Below are 23,409 nucleotides of genomic sequence, written 5' to 3' on the forward strand. Positions count from 1 at the left end.
ACAAGCCATCACTTAACAGGATTTCTTTAACCAATGCAACCATAGATAATCTCACACCCATCATAGTTTTAATATAATGGAAAATTATACTTTTATCATATTCAGATGCAGTTGCAGACTCATTGTGGGAAATATAAGTACATAAATCTTATCAGTCCATCTTTCAATTTTCCTTGCAGGATACAAATAAAACTATACTCCTTTTTCAGCACATAACAGAATCACAGCAAGCCTTGTGTACAGATAGTCCTTGACTTATGACCAGTCATTTAACAACCATTTGAAATTATAACAGCCTCAGAAAGGCTGTTTTACAGCCTGTTAAGCACTTTCAACCATTGTAAAATGTGTTGCCCCATGGTCACATTCTGGCTTGCATTTATGATCAGTTATAGTTTCCCAGAGTCACATAACTGATCAATGCTTTTTCCTGGTTTTTGGCAAAAATTGCCCATTCACTTGAGAATGGATTCACTTAACGTGTGATTTACTGAAAGACCAACATAAAAATGGTAAAAAAACAGGATGCCATGACTTACAACCATAATAATTTATGATCAAAATTATGTTCATAAATTGAGGGTTATCTGTATGAAACATGATATATATGTCCATGTGCACACATGCACGCTCACACACAGGCTGGGAGGAGGAAAAGGTGATTCAGTGTGAACAGATGTTGACACATCACACCTGTCAACATCCCCTTAAAAGAGGTTTCTGGCTTGCTTATATATGACTGCTAAAGGTAAGTAAATATTGGAAAAGAATACAGACAACTATCCAGTGCAACCCAGTGAATTTTCATTTTTTCAGTTCACATTTAGTGTATAACTTCTGGTTTTCAATTCAACCTTAAAAAAACATGCATTGATCATTTTTGATATAAAATAATTTACGTTAAATAATCAGACTTAAACCTAACATCAACTGGAGACATTTTCTGAAAAATATGTATATTACAAAAGCTGCTTATTTAAAGAATCTAACATATTAAGCTGAGTCTTACAAGGAAATGTACAAATGTAATAGTACCATGACATTATTAAAAAAGAGTATATATTACACACCAAGTACAAATATCATTATAGCTGGGGAAATACATCGTTATAAAAAATAAATTACATTTGGGATCAGAGCCTTAAAATAAGGTGGTAAATAAATATAACAAAAGCTACATGAAAATCAAGTGTGTTACACAATATTTTATAGTGTACTATTAATCTGTCAGTTCTAGAATCAGAATGCGAATTTAGACATTTCCAGGGAAGAAATCAAGAACTGAAGACAGTTCCATGAAAACCAGAGCCAATGACCGTAGTAGAAAGAAGAGCCAGCAACTTAAACAACTTCTTTGTAATTCCTCTTCAGACAAGGAGAACACTTGAGCTCACCCACAAGTGTTCCAGATATTTGCTTCTTGTGGAAGGACTACAAGACTGCAGTCACCAGTGGCTTTAGAGCTCTGACAGATGAGGCAATAGCCACCTTGCTCAAATTGTAGTCAATGCTTTTAAAAGGACACTGGGTTTGCATACTTCCTTTTGTAATTGCCTTCAAAAATTGTAAAGAATGACATGGAAAATGACGCTACGTTGAACATATAAAAAACCCAGGCTAATTTGTTAACAATTAAAAGGGATATACAAATAACAAATCAAGAATGAGCTGGATAATTTTCCCATTTTGAATTTACAAAAAAGCCTTGTTAAAGCTTTGAAGAATTTTGTGAGAGGAGACAAAAAGAGAAAAGAAAGCAATTTCTAGGACATGGGTGACAAACTCGCCACATCATGTAACGTGTCATGATGTATCATGATTCTTTTTGGATTGCCGGCAATGGGGTGGGCGCGACTTCAGTATGATGAAACCGGCCCATGGGCCGGCAGTTTGACAACCCTGTTCTAGGACATTATATGAAGGGACTAAAGATCAACATGAGAAGTAAAATGAAGGAATATAAAGTTGGTTTATTTGATCAAGGTTAAAATAGATACATTATCTCTGGTAATCTTTAATGGACTTTTGCTAACATTAGGACTGAAATGATGAGGTTTTATTTGTTTCTAGATAATAGGATATGGGATCAAGATAGTTATTTTTAAGAGGTAATATGTTACTAAAATTGTTTATACTTGTGATGAAGGGGGACTCATCTTTATATATATATATATATATATATATATATATTATATTTTTTTCTTTTATATTTTTCTTTTTCCTTAATAATTACTTTTTATTGTTGCAACTGTAATTGCAATTTTAAATAAAATTACTATTAAAAAAGAAATTTAGACATGAAACATAAAAGTGGCTTTTAGCATCTCTTGTGCTTATCAAGTATTTTTCAACTTATGGTCAGAGAGAGATACACAAGAGGTGCTGAGCAGGTCGGGGAAGGTACACAGATGTTTGTAAGTGGTTGGGTTGGCAAAAGTGCAGAGGAGCTGGGGAATCCTGCTCATGGATTTGGCAAGTGAGAGAATATTTTCTTTCACAATAGTCTAAAAAGAAGTATAACACCTTTCACTATGAGGGAATGTGATGAATTATGTATAAGCATAAATACATACATACCCAACATACTATTTCATTTTGCTATTTCTTTTCAAGGCAAACTAAGTGTTATGCAAAGCACAGAAAATGAGTTAGAAGTGGTGAGCAAAAAGAGAAAAGAAATCCAGTTGAATCTAGTTTGCACAATCATGATTTGCTATAACTCTCCATTCTTTTCTATTCTTGAAAACCATCTTATTTCTATCACATTGGTACACACTGAATTCACACATTGTTTCTTTCTCATTTTGCATCATAACTGTATCAATACAATGCACTGTATGGTTACTCCTTGACTTATGACTGTAATGGAGCCTGCCCATCGTGGCCATAACTAGTGATGGTCATAAACCTGGTCACCCACATGACTGACCTAATTTTGTGAGCTTTTTTGTGACAGCTGTATAGCAACTACTACAATTATAAAGCAGCCACCATGGTCACTAAGCAAATACTGAGGCTTTTAAGCACAGGTAATGGTTTGCTGTGGACTTTTTTGCTGGAAACATGAAACGCCAGTTTTCAGCAAAACCATTCTAAAACATGGTCAGGTGATCGCAGGATGCTGCAAACATCTGTAAATTCATAGGGAGAGGTAGTCATCAGAATTTTGGAACTGAGTCATAAGTATTTCTGGCAGAGATGCATTGTATCTTTGAACAGTCAAGAATTACCTGTACCTTCCAGCTAGTGGAGCAAAAGCAATACTATTGTAGCTTTGTTGTGCTTGTGGCAAAATATGACTATTATTAGACTAAAACTGACCAGAATTGACTTTACTGTCAGCAGAAAATGGTCCATGTGGCACAGTTATAATTAATAACTGCTAATCTGGATCATTCCTTCTCTATATTCTATGAAAGCCTGAACTTGATTAAAGGTTTACAAGCAAAATGAAGATCTGGCCTATTGACTACAATAGAAACTAAATCAAAATGGTTAGTGTCAGGAGCCTTTTTCTGGGGATATTTTTTAAAAAAGGTTTTTTTTACAGCTGGATCATGCAAATCTAGTCAGTGAATTCCCTCATTTTGACTTTGTTTCAGAACGTCAGTCCAGACTGAAAATCTTTTCGCATAGGTTTGACTGCAGAGTGTGGTGCCGAGCATCTGGTGTGTGTGTGTGTGTGTGTGTGTGTGTGTGTGTAAAGAAAAGAGTCCCAGTGGGTTTTACTCCACTACTTGCAGCCACCTTTAGGGTTTGTTGCTCATCTCTGTTTCTTTAAGCCATTGAGCCAGCACTGTCCAAAGACATTTCTGCAGTCATGTGGCCAGTCATCACGCTGCAGTGCAAAATGTATGATAAAATACAAAACATTACTTATTTATCTACTTGCATTTACATGGTTTTGAACTGCTAGGCTGACAGGAACTGAGGCAAGTGACGAGCACACTCTTGTCACGTAGTAGTAGGATTTTTAAGTCACTGAGCCACCATGCCACTGGTTGGGTGTGTGTATGCAATGTACACAAAATAACAGATGGAGTTTTGATTGTACCTTTGTGGCTGGCATCTTTTTTGCCCATTTCTGCACACCTCTGCAAAGAGGAAGCTTTTGGAACTGCCTTGGACTTTTTCCTTGGAAAAAGAAACCAACCAATTCGAAAAGAATATGGAAATGGCTGTTTGACTCATATGCCCATTAAAGCAGCAACATTTGTGAAGTTTCAAATAAAAAAATCATGCCTGTTTTCAAGTTCACATTGCCCAAATTAGTCCAGGATACACATTCCTATTTGATAATGCAGTTTGGTTACTTTGGCAACAGGTGTGTTCCTTGCTCTAAAAATAACAGGCACTCCAAATGATGTAGTTTCAGCCAAACAGAAGGCAAAGTGGTTAAACCGATAGCACAAAATATATACATCCAAAAGTACTAATAGCAATCAAAATAAGACAATCTTACTTTAAATTCCTGCCATGCTGCCACATTTAATTACATACACTTAAATATACTATAAAAAACCCACTGGCTTTATCCTTTTCCTCACTATGTCATTCTTCTAAGCTACAAGCAATCTCCATGTTCCCTAGTGTCCAGTATGTGATTTCGTTGAATGCTGAGGAATTCAATCTTCTTATGAGCTTGTTTAAGGCGCAGCTTGAGAGCTTCATTCTCTGCAGTCAGAACATTTCTTTCCTAAACAAAAATATACCATCAGAACAGAATAGTTTCTGAATATTTAATTTTGTTAGCAGGAACACTTGCCTGAGTGGCATGTTAGTTTAAGAACTATGTGACTTAAGCAGTAAATGGGGTGAAAGATACGCACTTGTTTGCCCAAGAGGAGAACAATTACCACAATTGTGACTCTGAGAAAAGAGAGCTTGATAAACACATGCTTTCATTTGCAAACAGCATCTTCTAACTGGAAGAAAACATCCTTATTTTAACTGATGGATCTTCTGCCTACCCCCCGAGTTTTCCATTCTGCAGGAAAGAAGGGAGGCGGTGATAGTTAATGGCTCTCCATGTAACTCAAGATGCATGGGTTATTAAGCGGAGCGTCGGATGCCTCAGAAGTGGGGAAAGCCTTGGTAGCCTGGAGCAGGCCCATTTCCCCAGCTCACATCTAGCCTGCCCCAGGCTTCCTCTAGCTCCTGAAGCATCCCCTACTCCACTTCCCACCCCTTGGGGTCCCCTCGGGCCTTGGACTTGCTTCTCTGCCCCACTGGATGCCACACCCTCCCCCTCCCCCTACACAGACAAAGCAATTTGTCTAGTGTTTGAGGGTGGGGGAAAATGGCAGCCACGTTTAAGTTGCTGCCACAAGTGGTGGTCAGAACTTCTGAAGCACAGTGCAGACTTCTCTAAGGAAGCAAAATGAAGCAGTTTGTCTGGCAGTCATCATTTTGTCCCTGTCCACAAGCAGAAAGGACAAAATGGTAGCCACATTTGGATCATTGTCACACATCCCAGAGACGCACAGTCTGCCCTCCTTATGAGGTATGGAGAGCTTCAAAAGGTGTGGTGTGAGATGAGCATGTGGGGGCGTAAGAGCTGCTGGATTCTGGTGGGGTGGGATGTGGGAAGAAAAAGGGAGGGATGGTGCAGCAACCTTGTGGTGGGTCATAAAAGCAAATGACCGCTGGGCCTGTCGTAACTTTGAAATGGGGTCATATGTAGCTTTAGAAGGGGGGTGTCTTTGGTAACTTTAAATGTTTGTTAAATGCCCTGATGTAGCTTGAGAATTACTGGTATTATTTTTGCAAATATTATCCTTTTTAATTCAAACGGCCATTTAAAACCAGAAATTCAAGGAATCTAGCCTCAGGAATTTTTGCACTTATTTCACTTATTGTTACTGTCATAAAGGAATGGTGTGCCTGAAAATTTCTTTCTATTTTTAAAAGTACTCATTTGTATACTTCAAACTCATATCAACATAGTCTTAGTTATTCTGTGCAGTTTTCACAGCTGTTTCATACCTTTTCTAGTTCTTGATATGTGGGTTTTAGTGTTTGTGGATTTTCCTTCACTTTTTGACTGCAATCCTTATTTTCCCATTTCACATACGCCTTTTTACGGCCCAGAATTGGACTTGGACATGGAAACACAGGAGATGGCTGGAGAAAATTTTCAGGTGATGTTCCAGACTCTCTTTGTAAATTAGACATGTCATTACCGTGCACCATCATTACATCAGTTTGTGTACTCCTGTGTACCACAGATGGCTTTAGCCTTACTGAGATCTTCTGGGCTGATGCTCCCATAAGCATAATAGTTCTATCTTTGCTGCCTTCATTATGGTCAACCATCTCACCATTAGGAAATGGAAATCCTCCTTCCTCCAGCCCTAAGGTGGGGAAAAACATAGAACACAAGCAGTGGGGATCTTAATGAGCGACACAATATTCTGGAATGTTCAGTGAAAATAATAAGGGAAATATTTAAAGATCACTATTTACTGTATTTCCTTAATTTTATTCCTAGCATTACATTTCATAATGTAATTTGTCCATTACATTAACAATACTGGCCCTATAACTCAGTGCTTTTTGGTGAGAAACATTTATATCCTACTACTGATTTTTTAAGAGTAGGAAGGTTTTACAACAGAAAAAAATATAATGGAATATAATAACATGCTCGTAGTGATCACTTCGACCCTCTGATTCTTCCCCGAGGTGCCGGGAGTGAGGATGTGCAGCCTCCTGAGCTCCGGCTGGTGTACCTGAATGCCAGGTCCGTGGTTAATAAGGCTCCCCTTCTGCGGGATTTGGTGGAGGGTGAGCATGCGGACCTGGCTTGTATCACCGAGACCTGGTTGGGTCCAGAGGGTGGGGTCCCTCTGGTTGACCTTTGCCCACCAGGTTTCCGAGTGCTACACCGGCCTCGGGCTCAAGGTAGGGGCGGGGGAGTGGCTGTTGTTATTAGGGAGACCTTATGTCCGCGGGAGACCACCGTTCCTCAGATAGTCGGGTGTGAGTCTTTCTTTTTGAGATTTGGTTCGGGGGCGCAGTTGGGCTTGCTGCTGGTGTACGTTTCGCCTAGTCACACAGCGGCAGCCCTGCCCAAGCTACTCGATGTCCTCTCCGGTTTGGTGATTGAGTTCCCCAAACTTCTAGTTTTGGGTGACTTCAATCTACCATCCCTGAGAGGGTCATCTGAGTTAGCCCGGGAGTTCATGGCTTCCATGACAGCCATGGACCTGACGCAGGTAATTTCTGAACCAACTCATGAGGGAGGCCACACCCTTGACTTGGTTTTTTATCTGGACGGTGGTTGGATGATCTTGGTGGGGGCTCTCCATTTATTATGCCCCTGTCATGGACCGATCATCACCTCCTGCGGCTGGTCTTCCATCTTGCCACCCCCCACCGTGGGGATGCGGAACCAACTAGATGGTACCGCCCCAGGCGCTTAATGGACCCTGACGGGTTCCAGGCAGCGCTGGGATCCCCACCTGCCTCTGTCGCTCACAACTCGGCGGATGCCTTAGTGGAAGCCTGGGAAAGGGCAGCCACTGAGGCACTGGACCGAGTTGTACCCTTGCGGCCCCTGACCCGGTGCAGATCCCATCGAGCTCCATGGTTTTCCGCGGAGCTCCGGGAGATGAAGCGTCGGAAACGGGGCCTAGAGAGCTGCTGGAGGTCCAGCCGATCCGAATCCGACCGGTTGCGGTTAAGAACCTATATTAGGTCTTATCTCGCAGTGATGAGGGCAGCGAGGTGTAATTACTTCTCTGCCCTCATCGCGTCCGCAGATAATCGCCCGGCCGCCCTGTTTAGGGTGACTCGCTCCCTTCTTAATCAGGAGGTGAGGGAGGATCCCTTGCAGGGTCGTGCCAAGGAGTTTGGTCAACATCTGTTGGATAAAATCGCTCGGATTCGGACCGGTTTGGACTCCAGCTGGGCAGAGTCTGACGACCAGGACACGGGCGGTCTTGTCAATGTTATCTGGGAGGAGTTTGATTCTGTGACCCCTGATGAAGTGGACAGGATTATGGGGAGGTTGAGCTCCACCACATGTTTATTGGATCCGTGCCCTTCCTGGCTGGTTTATGCAGCTAGGGAGAGGACACGAGGCTGGTTCCAGGCGGTTATATCTGCTTCTTTGAGTGAGGGTAATTTCCCCACCGTCTTGAAGGAGGCGGTGGTGAGACCTCTCCTCAAGAAGCCTGCCTTGGACCCAGCTGTGTTGAACAACTTTCGTCCAGTCTCCAACCTTCGCTTTCTTGCGAAGGTTGTTGAGAGTGTGGTGGTGCATCAGCTCCCTCTGGTCCTGGATGAAGCGGATTATCTGGACCCGTGCCAATCGGGTTTCAGGCCCGGGTACAGCACGGAGACGGCATTGGTCGCTCTGGTGAATGATCTCTGGAGGGCCCGGGATAGGGGATATTCCTCTGTCCTAGTCCTATTAGACCTCTCGGCGGCTTTCGATACCATCGACCATGGTATCTTGCTGCGGCGTCTCAGGGGATTGGGAGTGGGAGGCACGGTTCTTCGGTGGTTCTCCTCCTATCTCCTGGGACGTTCGCAGTCAGTGTTGGCAGGGGGGCAGAGATCGGCCCCTAGGTCTCTCGTTTGTGGAGTTCCTCAGGGGTCGGTTCTCTCGCCTCTCCTGTTCAACATCTACATGAAACCGCTGGGTGAGATCATTCGTGGTTTTGGAGTTGGGTATCATCAATATGCTGATGATACCCAACTTTTCATTTCGACCCCAAACCACCCCAGTGATGCCCTTGCTGTGATGTCCCATTGCCTGGAGGCGGTTCGGGTCTGGATGGGGAGGAACAGACTTCAACTCAACCCTGACAAGACTGAGTGGCTGTACATTCCGGCATCCCGGGATATTCAAAATGTTCCATCAGTTTCTATGGGGGGTGAGTCTTTACCCCCCGTGGATAGGGCTCGCAACTTGGGAGTCCTCCTAGACTCACGGCTTACCTTAGAAGATCATATAGTAGCCGTGACTAGGGGGGCTTTCGCACAGGTTCGCCTGGTGCGTCAGTTGCGGCCCTATCTAGACCGGGATGCCCTGTGTACGGTCACTCATGCGCTCGTGACCTCTCGTCTTGACTATTGCAATGCTCTCTACATGGGGCTTCCCTTGAAGACCACTCGGAGGCTCCAACTGGTACAGAATGCAGCCGCGAGAGTTGTCTTGGGAGTTTCCCGGTACTCCCATGTTACACCTTTGCTCCGCGAGCTGCATTGGTTACCAGTTGTCTTCCGGGTGAGGTTCAAGGTCTTAGTGATGGTTTTTAAGTCCTTACATGGCATGGGTCCGGAATACCTCGGGGACCACCTGCTGCCGGCGTCGACTTATTTTGGCATGCCTATAGAAGCATCCTAAGGGGAAGAACTGAAACAGTTTATGTCCAGGATGTGAGGGATCTGTAGATATTTTCTCAGCTCTTTTTCTGGTTTATGCAATATACAGGTCCTCAATGGAAGGCAGGATGGTTGCAATAGTTTTTCTGCAGTCCTATCTGTTGGAAGTCTGTATCTGTCCTGTTTGGCTGGTGTACCAAACCAAACAGTTATAGAATTACAGATGATAGATTCAATAATTCTTCTGTAGAACTGTATCAGCAGCTCCCTGGGCAGTCTGAGCTTTCTAAGTTGATACAGGAAGAACACATTCTTTATTGTGCCTTCTTAATGATTGTTCTAATGTTAGGTGTCCAGTTCAGGTCCTGGGAGATTATAGAACCCAGAAACCTGAAGGTTTACCTATTATACATGATGTAAAAAAAACCTGATACATATCTTTGTAAATCTGTGTGAATTCTAGCTAGAGTTTAGATATTAATTACAAATAATATATTTTAATTAGTAACATTGTTTTATGCTGAAATATTGAAAGGAGCATCTCCCTGCCTTGTAATACAGTTCTACTTATTGCTTACTTGGTTTAGTACTGACAATTAATTGTGTTGGCTTCAAAAACAAAGATATTGCATAGAAAAGGAGATCCTCCACTGTCCAAGGTTAAACACAACATTTGTTTCCTAAATATATATGTTTTCTGAAGCCCTGATGAATTTTTGCAGAGTAGATGCAATTTGCTGATGTATTAACAGTGGGAGGCCATTTTGAAAATCATTCCTACCTATTAACCTTAACTATTATTATTCTTTAAAAATAGACAAACTATTAACATAGTTACAGTTACATTAAACTGAACTTACCATGCATGTGCTCTTTAAGTCCCATGGGACAGAGGCTAGATGCAAGAGCTGTTGCTGGACTGTTATCCACAGTGGTCATTTTGGGTCTTCTCTTGCATTCAAATACAACCAGATCCTTGCATTGCTTATGACAGTTCATTCCACAGTCTTCAAACAAATAAAAACAAAGTCAGCTCATTGGCTTAGTGGCAAAAGTAAAATACTAATTCCACATACTAATTCTTCTTCTATCTCAACTCCTTTCCTACTTCTTTCCAAATTTTGCAAAAGACCAAAGAACTGCTACACAAACTGTAATTCAGATCTGCTAGAGACAAGGCCTAAAGTGGTTTAATCCCACTATTGTACATGTACAGAACTGCAATGTCATCGGCTTTTCTTTGTTTATGCTGCAGGTTATATATATAAGTCAAATTACTCCTTTTAATAAAATTACCTGCCAGTTAATAACCTAAGATGAACATGAACTGATGTAATGATCACTGTATATTTTCCTGATTGTTTCTCCCCAGATTTTGCAGTTACCCAGGAAACGAACATAGCAATAGAGGGATATAGATACAGATGCGGAATTTTTTAGGTTTTAGGTTGTTTATGCTAAAAATCCTATTTCTAAAATAATGTTAAATCTGTTAAAGAGAAAAAAAAGAGGTACCACAATGGCCAATTTGCCATCAAAGATGATTTAACTCAAAGTTAATTACCTTTGCACCTATATCCTTGTTTAATAACACCCCAAAGCTAAAAAGATAAGGAAAAACACATTACAATATTGCATTCAAGTTACAACATAAATTTAAGCTGCTTTTTCAAATTTTAGTTTCGTGAAATTATCAAAAATGTAACACATATGACTATATAAGCAGGCAAAAATGCCATGCAGGAAACCAATGAAAGAAGAAAGCTTCTTTTTCCCCCTGGAATAAAATTAAAAATCTTCCCCAAACAGTACAATATAGCTAATGGACACAACATAAAATATTGTGTCTTAGTTAATTATTAATCATTGTCTACAATTTTTATAACATTTAAAACAGGATTTTAAAATAATTCCATCTTTATTTTCATTTGCAAACTGCATTTAAAATGATCAAGAGAAGATGCAAGAGTTTCAACTTAATTTATACAGTACAAGTTAAGAATAGTTAGCTGCTGGTCTGTGGATTATTATCAAAATTTAAATACAGATCTTTTTCCCTGACTCACATTAAAGCTACTTTCAGTGCAAGGAATTCCAAAAGCTGTTTTTACTGAGAGGTCTCAATATTATTAGAATAATACTATTAAATAATCCCCAAGATTAAAAGTATTAGAAATGGGTAGCATTCCATGCCTTCATATTCATGCTCGGAATATGGTAAATAACCAAAAAGAATTTGACTTTGTAGTACAGAAGAAAATATAACAGGTTTAATGAATTATTTGAAGAGACGGTCAGGATTGGAATATAGCAATTGGAGGATATACTTTGATTTCATACTAAACTTTAGGGAGGCTTAGAAAAGAAAGTAGAAGGAGCAGGTGGAAATCATGTAATTCTGAAGTCCTTACTATTAAAGACAAATTAAAACTGAACATTGTCAAATACTCATTTTGGACTTCAAAAAGAAATGTTAATAAACTTAAAGCAATGATAATAGGATCCCACAGTAGGTGAAGCTAAAAAAAAACCCTCAACATGGATGCAAATTTCTAAAGTAGGAGATCTCAAAAGCACAACCGCAAAAAAATTCAGATATGTACAGTGAAAAACAAAAGGTCAACTGCTTTGTAAAGAACACAAAAGTGTAGCAGAAAACAAAGCAAACAGAACTATCAAACTCTCGTTTGTTTCAGTATTCTTCAACAAAATATGTATTCTACTAAGAAATAGTGAAGCACAAAATGAAGGACTAACCTTTGAGGCTGGTAGGAACAAGATTATGAATATTGATTTATTTTGAATGAGTTTAAATCTCTAGGACAAAAAGAATCACTTTTACTGCTGAGGTAATATTTATGTATTACCTTTGAGATATTTTCAAAGAGCAATGAAGGACTATAGAACTGAAAGAGTGAAAATCTGATCTTATCTACAAAAAAGGAGCAGGGGAGAAAAAGAACCAGGAGACTACAGAGGAATATCTGGATCCTAAAAACACTAAAGGTATAAGTCTACAAAACATTGCAAAAATTACAAAATGCAATAATTATCAGAAGTCATCATGGATTTGTTAAACTAGCCAGACTAACAAATCTAGCCAGATCCCATCAGGTTTTTGATTAAGTAACTTCCTTTTAAAATTGTGGGAATACTATAGGCATAATATATTTGAATTTGTCAAAGTACCTATAATATGCTGATTATTTAAATGTGGAATGGATGGCATGACAAATTAAACAGCTTGTAAACCACACTCAAAGAACACTTAGAAATGGTTCATCATCAAATTGAAAAGAAGCATTACGTGGGTGCCACAAGTATCAATCCTGGAATTCTACTCTTTTTATTATTATTGTTTTGAATGATGAAGTGAAATGGAAGAAATGCTTATCAAATTTGTAGAATAATAATAATTTAGGGATAGGTAATATATCACCAGAGAGAAATGAAAAATAATAATCAATTATTTGAGATTTTAGAAATGTACTGTAAGCAACAGAATGAAATTTAACAAATACAATGACAAAGTTTTTCACTTAGATAACCAAAATCAAATGTTATAAATAAGGGAGACAGAATACCTGATTTAGCAAAATTACTTTCAAAAGAGGTATTAGAATAGCAGTTGATTGAAAAGTGAATGGTATAGTTGTAAAGAAGGCAAATAATTTGATTATAATGAAGGCAAATTACATTTTAGGCTGCGTCAAAAAAAAGCATGATTTCCAAATCACAAGCCATAATAATTCCATTTCATTCTTCTTTGGTTAGACTCCCTACTCCAACTACTGTATCCAAATTCTGGGTACCACACTTTAACAAGGACTCAGACAAATAGAAACAGATTCAGAGAATGGCATAAAGATAAGCAGAAGACTGGAAACTAAAACTAAGAAGAGAGATCAAAGGAGGAGGGTATGTTTAGCTTTGAGTAAACATTATTTTGTGGAATGTCGATATGAAAGCACTCTTCAAATACTTGAAAGGGTATCACATCAAAGAAAGTCACATTTTTCCTAGCTCATTCCAAAGTGCAGGACACGCAACAAAATATTTAAGTTAAAGGAAGGCAAAGTACTGACTGTGAAACATAATCCTTTAACAGTAACAGTGGTTCCACGGTAGTAGAACAATTAACAAAAGCAACAGTGGTTTTGTTAATGTGTTGAGAAGGAGGTTAGATATCAACTAGTTGCTTTAATTTGGATTCCTATGCATAGCAAAAGTTAGACCAGATGGCTTAAATGGTTCCTATCAAAATACTATAGCCAGGGACAGTTAAATCTTCTCCCCATGAAGACACCAGGAACTTCTGCCATAAATTATAAGTGAAAGCTATGAAATAAATGTCTGGAGATTAGTGAGAGCTCTGAGATATCATCATGGTAAACTTCCTTTGATAATAATACAGATGTTTCAATAACCAAATATATTTTCAAAGCTTAAGGACACATATAGAAGGTGAGAATGCCTTGTCATTGCCTTCAAAGGACATCTAATGGTTGACATTTATTTACATTCAATTCTATTGAATTCTATGATGGAAAGATGCCTCCATTGAATCAGATCATTGGTTAATCTGATGTTGCATCAGCAACTTTTCAGGATTTACATATACTCAGAGGACTCAGAGTTCTAGAGCTAAAACTGAAAATCTCTGAAATTTGACCTAAAACCTTAATTATGCAAAGCATGCAGCTCATAATGAGGGAATTTACAGGTTAACAGTAAATAAGTATTAAGGGCACAAAAATGAAATGAAATGAAACAAATTCCATAGTAACAAAAAGCTGGAGTTACTATTTCAACCAAACATTACCTGATAACAATTTGTTATACACACTGTGAGATATAATTTTACTTTTCAAATACCCCCCTACCCCCAAGCTTACAAATCCAGCACAGTTGTCACAGAATGTCGGCTTTAGGTAAGTGGTCTCCTGGAAATTGTGGGCAAAGCCAAGGCCTAATTTTGAATAGATTGAACTGGCCCTCATGAAATAGGCTGTTATTTCATCCTTGCTAATCAGACCTTCCCTGCAAACAAACAAACAAATAAACAAAAAGGTCAGTTGAGGCTTAATGTATCTAAAGCAGAAGGAATTAACAGTGTCTCCCTCCTTCATTTCAATTCAGCCACACATCTATCAGCTCATTAATATAAAAGCACTAATTTCATTTTCACAGCAAAGAATATTTAGAAGTACATGAAACACACAAGCACACACCCTACATGATCCTGCCAAGGAGATCACAAGGGCTCCTTCATAGTTCTTCAAAACCAGCTTGAGAAGTAGCCTTCACAAATAATCTTGAGCATGGTGTACAATTATCAAAACAAAGAAGCAGGCCGGGGAATAATTACCTCCAATGTACCTTCAAATTGCACTTTATGAATTCTAAGTCTGTTTGAGAGAATGAACAAGCTTAAAGGAGAAGGAAAAATGCACGCTAGGCGTTCTTTAAATATAAAAGCATTTATAATCTCTTGCTCTAAGATCAATTATTTGAAACCTTGCATAATAAGCAAGCTTTTCACTAACATCATCCAACAATCACACAAAGAGAGTAATAGACAAGGCTTGTCAACTGGTCAAAAGCTCAAGGAATGATCCCATCCTCAGTGAGAACCAAACTTAAGGCTTCAAAGATGGTAAGAACAAGGAGGCAATATAAGTATGTACAATTCTATATCACACAAGTCCAATACTTTCTTTGAATGATGATATCCATAAAAAGATAACCAAGAATACATTATTAGTAAATACCTGTCCTTATCCATTATGCAAAAGGAGAATGGAAAGCTCGCAGCAATCTTCTCAAATTCTTCTTGAGAAATATATCCATCCTGATCATGGTCATAATTTTTAAAAACAGACTGCATGAAGTAATAAGAAAGTAAGAAAAGCTGTAGTTGAAATAAATCAAATACCACTTGAAGTTCCTTAATTAACTAGGAAATTGGATTCTATTGCTTATATTGTTCCTTCCAATTCTATGAAATAGCATTCAATATACAAATAGCAAAATAGAGATTTGGGGTGTTTTACATGGTTTAATTTTAAAGTACTTTTTAAAAAGTATCAAACAATGAAAACTATCAATTTCTCCTTTTCTCTAAAATCATTAAAAATTATCTGGCATTTAAAAGTGTTTCATTTATATACAGTATTTAGCTTCTGCACTCTCTACTAAAATACAGGGTCCCCACTTAGTCCTCTGCATAATATATAATCACAGCATGCAGCTTAGTCAAGTACTTATTTAAAAATTTCATAGAAATTTCAAATAATTTAGTTCTAACATCAAATGATACAAATGCCCTTTTTTGCAGTGCTATTCCTTCTTCCCCTTCAATTCTTACTTTATTTATTTGTATTCCACCTTTATGATTTTTACAAACAACTCAAGGCAGTGAACATATCCAACAAACCTTTCCTCACAACAACAACAACCCTGTGAAGTGGGTTAGGATGATTGAGAGTAGCTGGCCCAAAGATACCCAGTTGCTTTTATGGCTAAGGCGGGAAACTTGAAATATAAATAAATATAAAACTTGTAGTTTCCTGCTTTCTAGTCTGATACTTAACCATTTATTCTCAAGAGTTTAGCACCATGATTTTCAAGCTACATTTTTCAAACTTTTGTAGCCAGGTCTCAGATTTGCAATCATGTAGAGTGTTAATTTAGGTTACTCTGAAGTTCATTTTTCTGGATTTATATCATGGGAAGCTGCTAGCAGAAATGTTCCTTCACATCATGAATTGAGACAAAGGGGTTAAACCAGACAGTCACTTGTCTGAAATAGTATATAGGTTCTCCTGCTCAAGCAGGGGGCTGGACTAGAAGACCTCCAAGGTCCCTTCCAGTTCTATTCTATTCTATTCTATTCTATTCTATTCTATTCTATTCTATTCTATTCTATTCTATTCTATTCTATTCTATTCTATTCTATTCTATTCTATTCTATTATCATAAAGCCCATGAAGCCCTAGATTTTATTTATTGTAAGTACATAATGGTCTAATACCCATAGGGATGGTAGTATATGGATAGGGGGTAGCCATATATTTCTTCCCAGCCTCTTTGTTTGAAAAGCTGCTTTTGTGGGGGTTTCCAAGCAAAGAACTGGAATGAAATAAAGTAAATGAAAAATAAGTTATTAAGATCTAGAAGCACAGCAGTAGTGCAAACATATTTTCTAGTAATACCCTAATGGACATGGGAATTCTGCAATGAACAGCTGCAACCAATATAGCAGGACTCAGAAGACTACATAAAAAATTATAATAAATAAAACAGCATACTTACATCTACCATTCTCTGGACATGCTTACTAATTATCTTTGGATCAGGTTTGGGGGCAATTCCAGATGCCCAATCTGCTACAACTGGTGGTTTACAAGGTGTCAGTGGCTAAAAAAGTAAAATGTATTTAGATATTTATTGAGGAAAAGCATTCCTAAATGTTTAAAAGCAGTGATATGTTTAGAATATTTCAATATTTAGTATGATACTAGTAAGCATTAATAAAGTGAAGCTGCCGGTTTGGGTAACTCAACTTTGTGTAATATTTTTCTCTTATATATTGTATACAGTGTTGCTGAGAATTGAGTGCTACAAAAATTTAATTAGTTAATTAATTTCCCAAATTACGAAAACTACACTTTTACTAATACTCTTGTGTCTGGAAATCTCAATCGGGAACAACATTGGACAGCATCATTAGCCACTACCATAGAGCAAAGTACCTCTTGTGAGGCAGACTGCCTTTGAAAAAGGCAAAAAGGGCATTGTGAATACCCTTTTTTCAGCCACTTCATCCCCTGCACTCTAGGAGATTGCCCTTCATTTTTTTTAAAGTATTGTTTCTGAGGGGGCATAAAACTAATGTCACCAGAAATGGAGGCATTACTGGGGAAAGGACACTTCAAGTCACAAAACCAAATTGGGAGTTGCCCAATCCTTTCATACAGGGAAGACAGTCGGATTTATTATTATTTATTATTTAAGACCCTCAGCTTTAGAAGATCTCTTAAGAATGCATTTGTAACTATCCTCCCCTGTCATTATTGCTGATGGTGTGAAGGTTGGACTGGCCTTTTCCATGATACTGTTGAGTTTGTGAAAAAGAGACTGTGGGTCAGCAATTTCTAAAATTAGATATTTTGTGATTTGGAGGTATTTCGTATTTATGATTTCATTTAGCAGTAGCAGCTCTAGTTCTCTTTTTTACAGCCCTCGCAGACGTTTGTGGTCAAGACGGTTGAAAATGATGGCACGGTTTAAGGATTATTGTGTAAGTACTAAATATTTTATTAGCAGGGCAAACTTTTTGGCTTGTATCATATCTTCTGATGATTATACTTAACAAATAAATCATAATTTTTAAAAATGGTTTGAAACTCTAATTTCACATACTTCTTCCCCTCAAAAAAGTTAAGTGAGGCCTTTGGTCAGTGGAAGGTTCCCTGTTCTAGCACACTGACTTCCTAAGGAAAGGTTTTGTTGTTGTTGTTGTTGCTATTGTACTTGGATACTGAATTGCTTTTGACTGCCTATTAAATTTTGCCCTAAACCAGGGGTAGGCAACCTTGGCTCTTTCCTGACTTGTGGACTTCAACTCCCAGAATTCCTGAGCCATCCTGGCTCAGGAATTCTGGGAGTTGAAGTCCACGAGTCATAAAAGAGCCAAGGTTGCCTACCGCTGCCCTAAACAGTACATGTTTAGTACACAACAGTACATGGCATGGGTCCGGAGTACCTTAGGGAGCACCTGCGGCCGGCATCAACTTCCGCCCAGAGCGCTCCCACAGAGAGGGCCTCCTCAGGGTGCCACCGGTCAGAGAATGCCGACTGATGACCCCCAGGGGGAGGGCGTTCTCTGTGGGTGCACCCGACCTTTGGAACCGTTTACCGGTTGAGCTCCGGATGGCTCCCGACCTTCGCTCCTTCCGACGTGATCTAAAAACCTATTTGTTTGAACAAGCCGGCCTGGTCTGATGGGTTTGGGGTTTTAATTATTGTTTTTAAGTAATTTATTTATTGTATTTGGGCACTATGGTTTAATCTGTTTTTAATTTTTGTATTTTTGTATTTTGGTATTTATTGCCCCGTTCACCACCCTGAGTCCTTTGGGAGAAGGGCGGTATACAAATTAAATAAAATAAAATAAATAAAATAAAATAAATAAAATAAATGTCTTAGTAGCTAATACTGCTACTGCAACATATAAATGTATGTTTGCAACATATAAGTGCATTTGTATTGCCCTTATTTAATAATTACTATTGTAGGCTATATTAAATTATTATAACTGTTTTTGTTGTTGTGATATAATTAAATTATCTCTACATCCTGTTTTGGAGTAAAATTTCTTACTGCAGCCCGGTGACTTCTTGGCTCTCGTGCATATGAAAGTTCATAAATTTCATCTTCCGTATAGTAAAGGTCAAGTGACAACTGAAAATAAATACAAGAACAGTTTTACTTTCTAAAAGCTGTAGTGTTCTCCAAAAATGTTGTGCTTTTCTGAATCTGATGTCTCTAATATAGCACAAACACCTAGATATCATAAGTCTAAACATCACAATCAAAAAATGAACACATTTTTCCAGCATTTATCCAAATATATTTTAGTGCTGTAGGTCAGAGCAGAGCAAATATGAGAGTTTCTGATATCAGCAATTGACCTTGCCCCCAAAGCAATTTATTCAAAATCTACTCTCATTTTAAATATATTTTTCTAGAAACAAAAAAATACTGGAAATGCAAGCAGTGACAAAATAGTTCAGATTTGCTTTGAAGGAAAGTTACCCACTTTCAAATCTTAATAGATTACATGAGGATTTCAGGTTCATGGGATGTAAACTTTCCAATTTAGTCAAACAACCTCCTGTCAGACCTTATTCTGTGACATCTGCTCACATTTACTAGTTGTGGTATCAGGAAAGACAACTATATAGTCTTCTCTCTTGTCCCTGATTTCAAAGTTTTCTAAACTATCACAATGAAGCAGAAGATCATGGGCAAATTAAAACATAATTTTCATTGTTCCTACAATCTTTCCCTTTGACTGTTCAAGCTGATCCAAAGAGAGGTGACTCTGTACGTATCTGTGAGTGAGTGTGTGTGAGAAAGAGGGGGTAGGGAGGATTTGAACTAGTTAAATAATATTGACAGTATTTTTAGAGGAGCAATATTAGTAATTAAAATCCTATTTCATTTTTCACAAGAAACCATTTGCATTTATACTCTCACTTAGCTTTCCACTAGCTCTGTGGAAGATTACAATCTATTAATTCTGAGCAGGTATCATTTTGCTGAAATATAATTAGAAAAATGTTTTTAATATTAAGGTCTTAGAGCCAATTCAGATCTTAGTACCACAGTGTTATGCTGTCAAAATCTGTTTTCAAGGGTTCAAAGCACAAAGCAACTACTAATTCAAGGTTTTGGTAATGGTTTTCAAGGCCGTACATGGCATGGGTCCGGAGTACCTCGGGGATCACCTGCTGCCGGTGTCAACTTCCCTCCGCCCTGTGCGTTCCCACAGAGAGGGCCTCCTCAGGGTGCCACTGGTCAGAGAATGTCGGCTGGTGGCCCCCAGGGGGAGGGCCTTCTCTGTGGGCGCCCCGGCTTTATGGAATCAGCTGCCGGTTGAGCTCCGGATGGCACCTGACCTTCGCTCCTTCCGACGCGGTCTGAAGACCTATCTATTTGAACAAGCCGGCCTGGCCTGATGGGGGATGCGTTGGGGTTTTTATTGTGGATTTTTATATTACTATCTATTGTTTTAGCTCGGGCTCCTATTTAATTCTTTTTTAATTTTTGTACTCTGTATTTTTATATGTGCCCTGTTCACCGCCCTGAGTCCTTCGGGAGAAGGGCGGTATACAAATATAAATAAATAAATAAATAAATAAATAAATAAATAAATAAATAATAAATAAATAAATAAATAAATAATGTTCAACCAGCTTCTTATATGATCAGCTACATTCCATTCAATATTCACAGTGAGGGACCACTGACATGGATGTTAAGCAATGTAGTTTAGGATGGAAACTCTATAATTCTAAATCTTCAGAAATCTAAAATAAATGAAACCCATTTCTGACCCTGACTAGAGTATTCTACAGAAATATGTCACAGTACTAAGCAACATACAGTAGGAGCTGGCTCACAAAGCAGTGGAACCAAAGAGTATGTAGAAAACAAATTAACATTGTTTTTTTCAGAAATGAAAGGGATTGCTTTCCTATCAGTTAAATATTTGTACTGTATAGAGCTGAACAGAGACTTTCAATGTGTAAGATTCTAAAAAAAGTGAAAGCAGATTACATAAAATGTAATTACACTATGGAACCAACTGCCGGTTGAGCTCCGGATGGCATCGGACCTCCGATCCTTCCGTTGCGGGTTGAAGACCCACTTGTTTGAGTTAGCTGGTCTGGCCTGAAGGGGAATATGGGTTTTTAATTGGTTTTATTATTTTACTATTGCTGTATTTTAATTGGGCATGGTTTAATTCTCTTTTAATTTTTGTACAGTTATTTATATATGCCCTGTGAACCGCCCTGAGTCCCTAGGGAGAAGGGCGGTATAGAAATCCAATAAATGAAATGAAATGAAATAAAATGCAATCTATAAATATCGACACTTACCGTAAGGAGATGGACAAGATCTTTGTTAGCTTCCAGAGGAGGACCTATCTCCTGCAGCTGTATCAATTCATTAACGTGATTGTACAAAGAATACAATTTGTGCATATTAACTCTTTTATCTTCCAAGTAATCTGGCATAGCTTCATAAAGGGAAATTAAATCTTTCAGATGTACTCCAAGAATAGGGATTTTAAAGTTACTGCACTCATTATAAGCACGTCTGTAATTGTCATAGTTCCTACCGGATGACAGCAATTCAGTCATTTCATTGAATATCTAAAGGCAAACCAACAAAAGCAAATTAAGTCAGCTTTGTTCGTAATTTAGTATAATATAATAAATTTTTAGTATAATATAATAAATAAATCACTGTAGCAAGTTTGCAATGAAACACTATAACATTTATGTTTTGATATAATGCTGTCATAATTAAGAATAATAAGAATAAATTCATGAACTTGCCTCCTTGGACATAACTGCAAGGAAGTGATTAAAAGTCTCTGCTTCCAATTTAAATTAACCACTGCTATAGTCCATTGAAAGTCAGCCTCACAAATTAGAATTTCAGTCATCATATTTAAGATTAAACTCACTTACTCAGATTCCCATGCAGTTAATCTAAAATTTGCAGTTCTTCTTTCCAGAAAGATATTATGACAGGTTCCGATATTATTGAATTATGGCTTAGTGTTATAGCCATTTGAGACATATATTCAAGCATTTTGCAATCATGCACCAGAATCCTATATAACAATCTCTTTTTGAAAATACAGTTGCAGTGGCAAACTTTGACCACAACGAATTAATCATTATTTCCAAACTGCTCAATAGAATAATATTTTTTAAATATTTATGAAGTTCATCATCTTTATGATGTATTAATCTTTGACACCATGTTGGTGAATGGTCTTAAATGGTCTTATAGCCTGAAAGATGGTGTGTTAATTAAAACTCTGCAAATCATTCACAGTAATGCATAACAAAATGGCAGAGATGTTGTCCAACCTGTGGCTCAAGGTATGAAATGACAAGATACTATCTCAGTATGTATGTGTATATAACAAAGATGCTTCCAGTGGAATTACCACCAAAATAGAATAACTTGGCAAGAGGAAACGGTGCCTAAACATTTGGAACAGCATGTTCAGAAAATTGGAGCTCACTTTGCCTGGTGTCTTTCTAAACTGCTTGCGCAGCTTTAATAGGGATATTAGGGAATGAACAAAAACCAGGAAAAAGCACAACTAACCTTATGGATGTCATGAGGAACATGAGAACTTGTTTCTTTAAGTCTAGAGATGGAACTGTGGCAAAGCCCTCCTATCACAGCCATTAATGTGTTGAAATTTTGTAACTGATGAAGTTTCTGTATTTAAAAAGCCAGTACAATTGCTTGATGAAAAATATACTATTTTTGATTAATATAATTGAACTGGGTATTATCTCAATAATATTTAAAGGAACATTTTCCCAATACAGCTTTAAATACATTTTTATTCAGTGTTATTAACAAAATTTTGCTCTGTAGTTATCTAACCCACTAACTTTGAGTTAGAGAAATGCTTTTTTTTTTAGTTTACAGATTTTTAATGTTGACTTTTTCCCCATAGGAAACGTGATCTGATTAGATAAAAGAACCAGACCTAGCATCAGTATCTAATATAAACAGATGGATACCAAGCCACATGCTCCAAGAGATTCCCGCCCCCCAGGCATATGTTTATCTTGCCTATTTCCTTTTCCTATATTTCTATGGACAGTGGTACTAATGTTCTTGGCAGCTTTTATGCATTTCTCACAATGCAATACTCGGTATCAATCCATTCAGCCCCCATCTAATAATGCTGGCAATGTCAGCTAAGCCCATTCAAAAAGGGAAATGACTGATCACTGCAGCATTTCTAAACACCCCATTTAGCAGCAGGCACTGATAACCTCTTGAGAGCTATGATGGTGATGATGAATTGAAGGTAACACCAATTATTAAATGAACAAATAAAGACTAAAACAAACTGAAAGTAAATCATAACTGAGCTGACCTGAGCCACATGAATGAACTTGATGAATACTTCAGCTCGAAGCTGTGGTGTTGGTCTATTTAATACCATTAGTTGCACCCACTGTGAAATACCATTACAAAGTGTGATTGAGCGTTCCATTGTCGGATTGTCCTTCACACATCCATTTATGATGTAGTTTTGATAATCTGGAAACTTCAGGTAGAGTAACTATTAATTGACAGGTTAAACAAATATAGTTTTACATTAAATTATTCTATGTAATCTCTACAGATAGTCCTCGACTTACAACTGTTCATTTTGATTGTTTGAAGTTATAACAGCATTGGAAAAAGTGACTTATCACCATTTTTAATGCTTATGATCATTGCAACAACTCCTTGGTCACA

At 38.0% G+C, this 23,409-nt stretch overlaps 1 protein-coding gene across 2 annotated transcripts in view; it reads right to left on the reverse strand.

Annotated features, from left to right (window-relative positions):
* Nucleotides 1–46: 46 nt before the first annotated feature.
* Nucleotides 47–23,409, reverse strand: part of RASGRP1 (RAS guanyl releasing protein 1) — a 30,779-nt gene continuing 7,416 nt past the window's right edge. The window contains exons 4-14 of one of the 2 annotated variants that reach the window (XM_081345855.1): nucleotides 23,042–23,215; nucleotides 22,252–22,368; nucleotides 21,003–21,278; nucleotides 18,718–18,798; nucleotides 16,648–16,752; nucleotides 15,105–15,214; nucleotides 14,229–14,373; nucleotides 10,898–10,934; nucleotides 10,194–10,340; nucleotides 5,986–6,353; nucleotides 47–4,696 (exon numbers count right to left, since the gene is read on the reverse strand). In XM_081345855.1, coding sequence (XP_081201981.1) covers nucleotides 4,565–4,696; nucleotides 5,986–6,353; nucleotides 10,194–10,340; nucleotides 10,898–10,934; nucleotides 14,229–14,373; nucleotides 15,105–15,214; nucleotides 16,648–16,752; nucleotides 18,718–18,798; nucleotides 21,003–21,278; nucleotides 22,252–22,368; nucleotides 23,042–23,215 — 1,692 coding nt within the window. In that variant the 3' untranslated portion in view covers nucleotides 47–4,564. Of the gene's footprint in view, nucleotides 4,697–5,985; nucleotides 6,354–10,193; nucleotides 10,341–10,897; nucleotides 10,935–14,228; nucleotides 14,374–15,104; nucleotides 15,215–16,647; nucleotides 16,753–18,717; nucleotides 18,799–21,002; nucleotides 21,279–22,251; nucleotides 22,369–23,041; nucleotides 23,231–23,409 lie in introns of both variants that reach the window. The other variant, XM_081345854.1, reaches the window with a different exon arrangement.

This window comes from Vipera berus (assembly GCF_964194415.1).
Source record: "Vipera berus genome assembly, chromosome: 1".
Lineage (NCBI taxonomy): Eukaryota > Metazoa > Chordata > Lepidosauria > Squamata > Viperidae > Vipera > Vipera berus.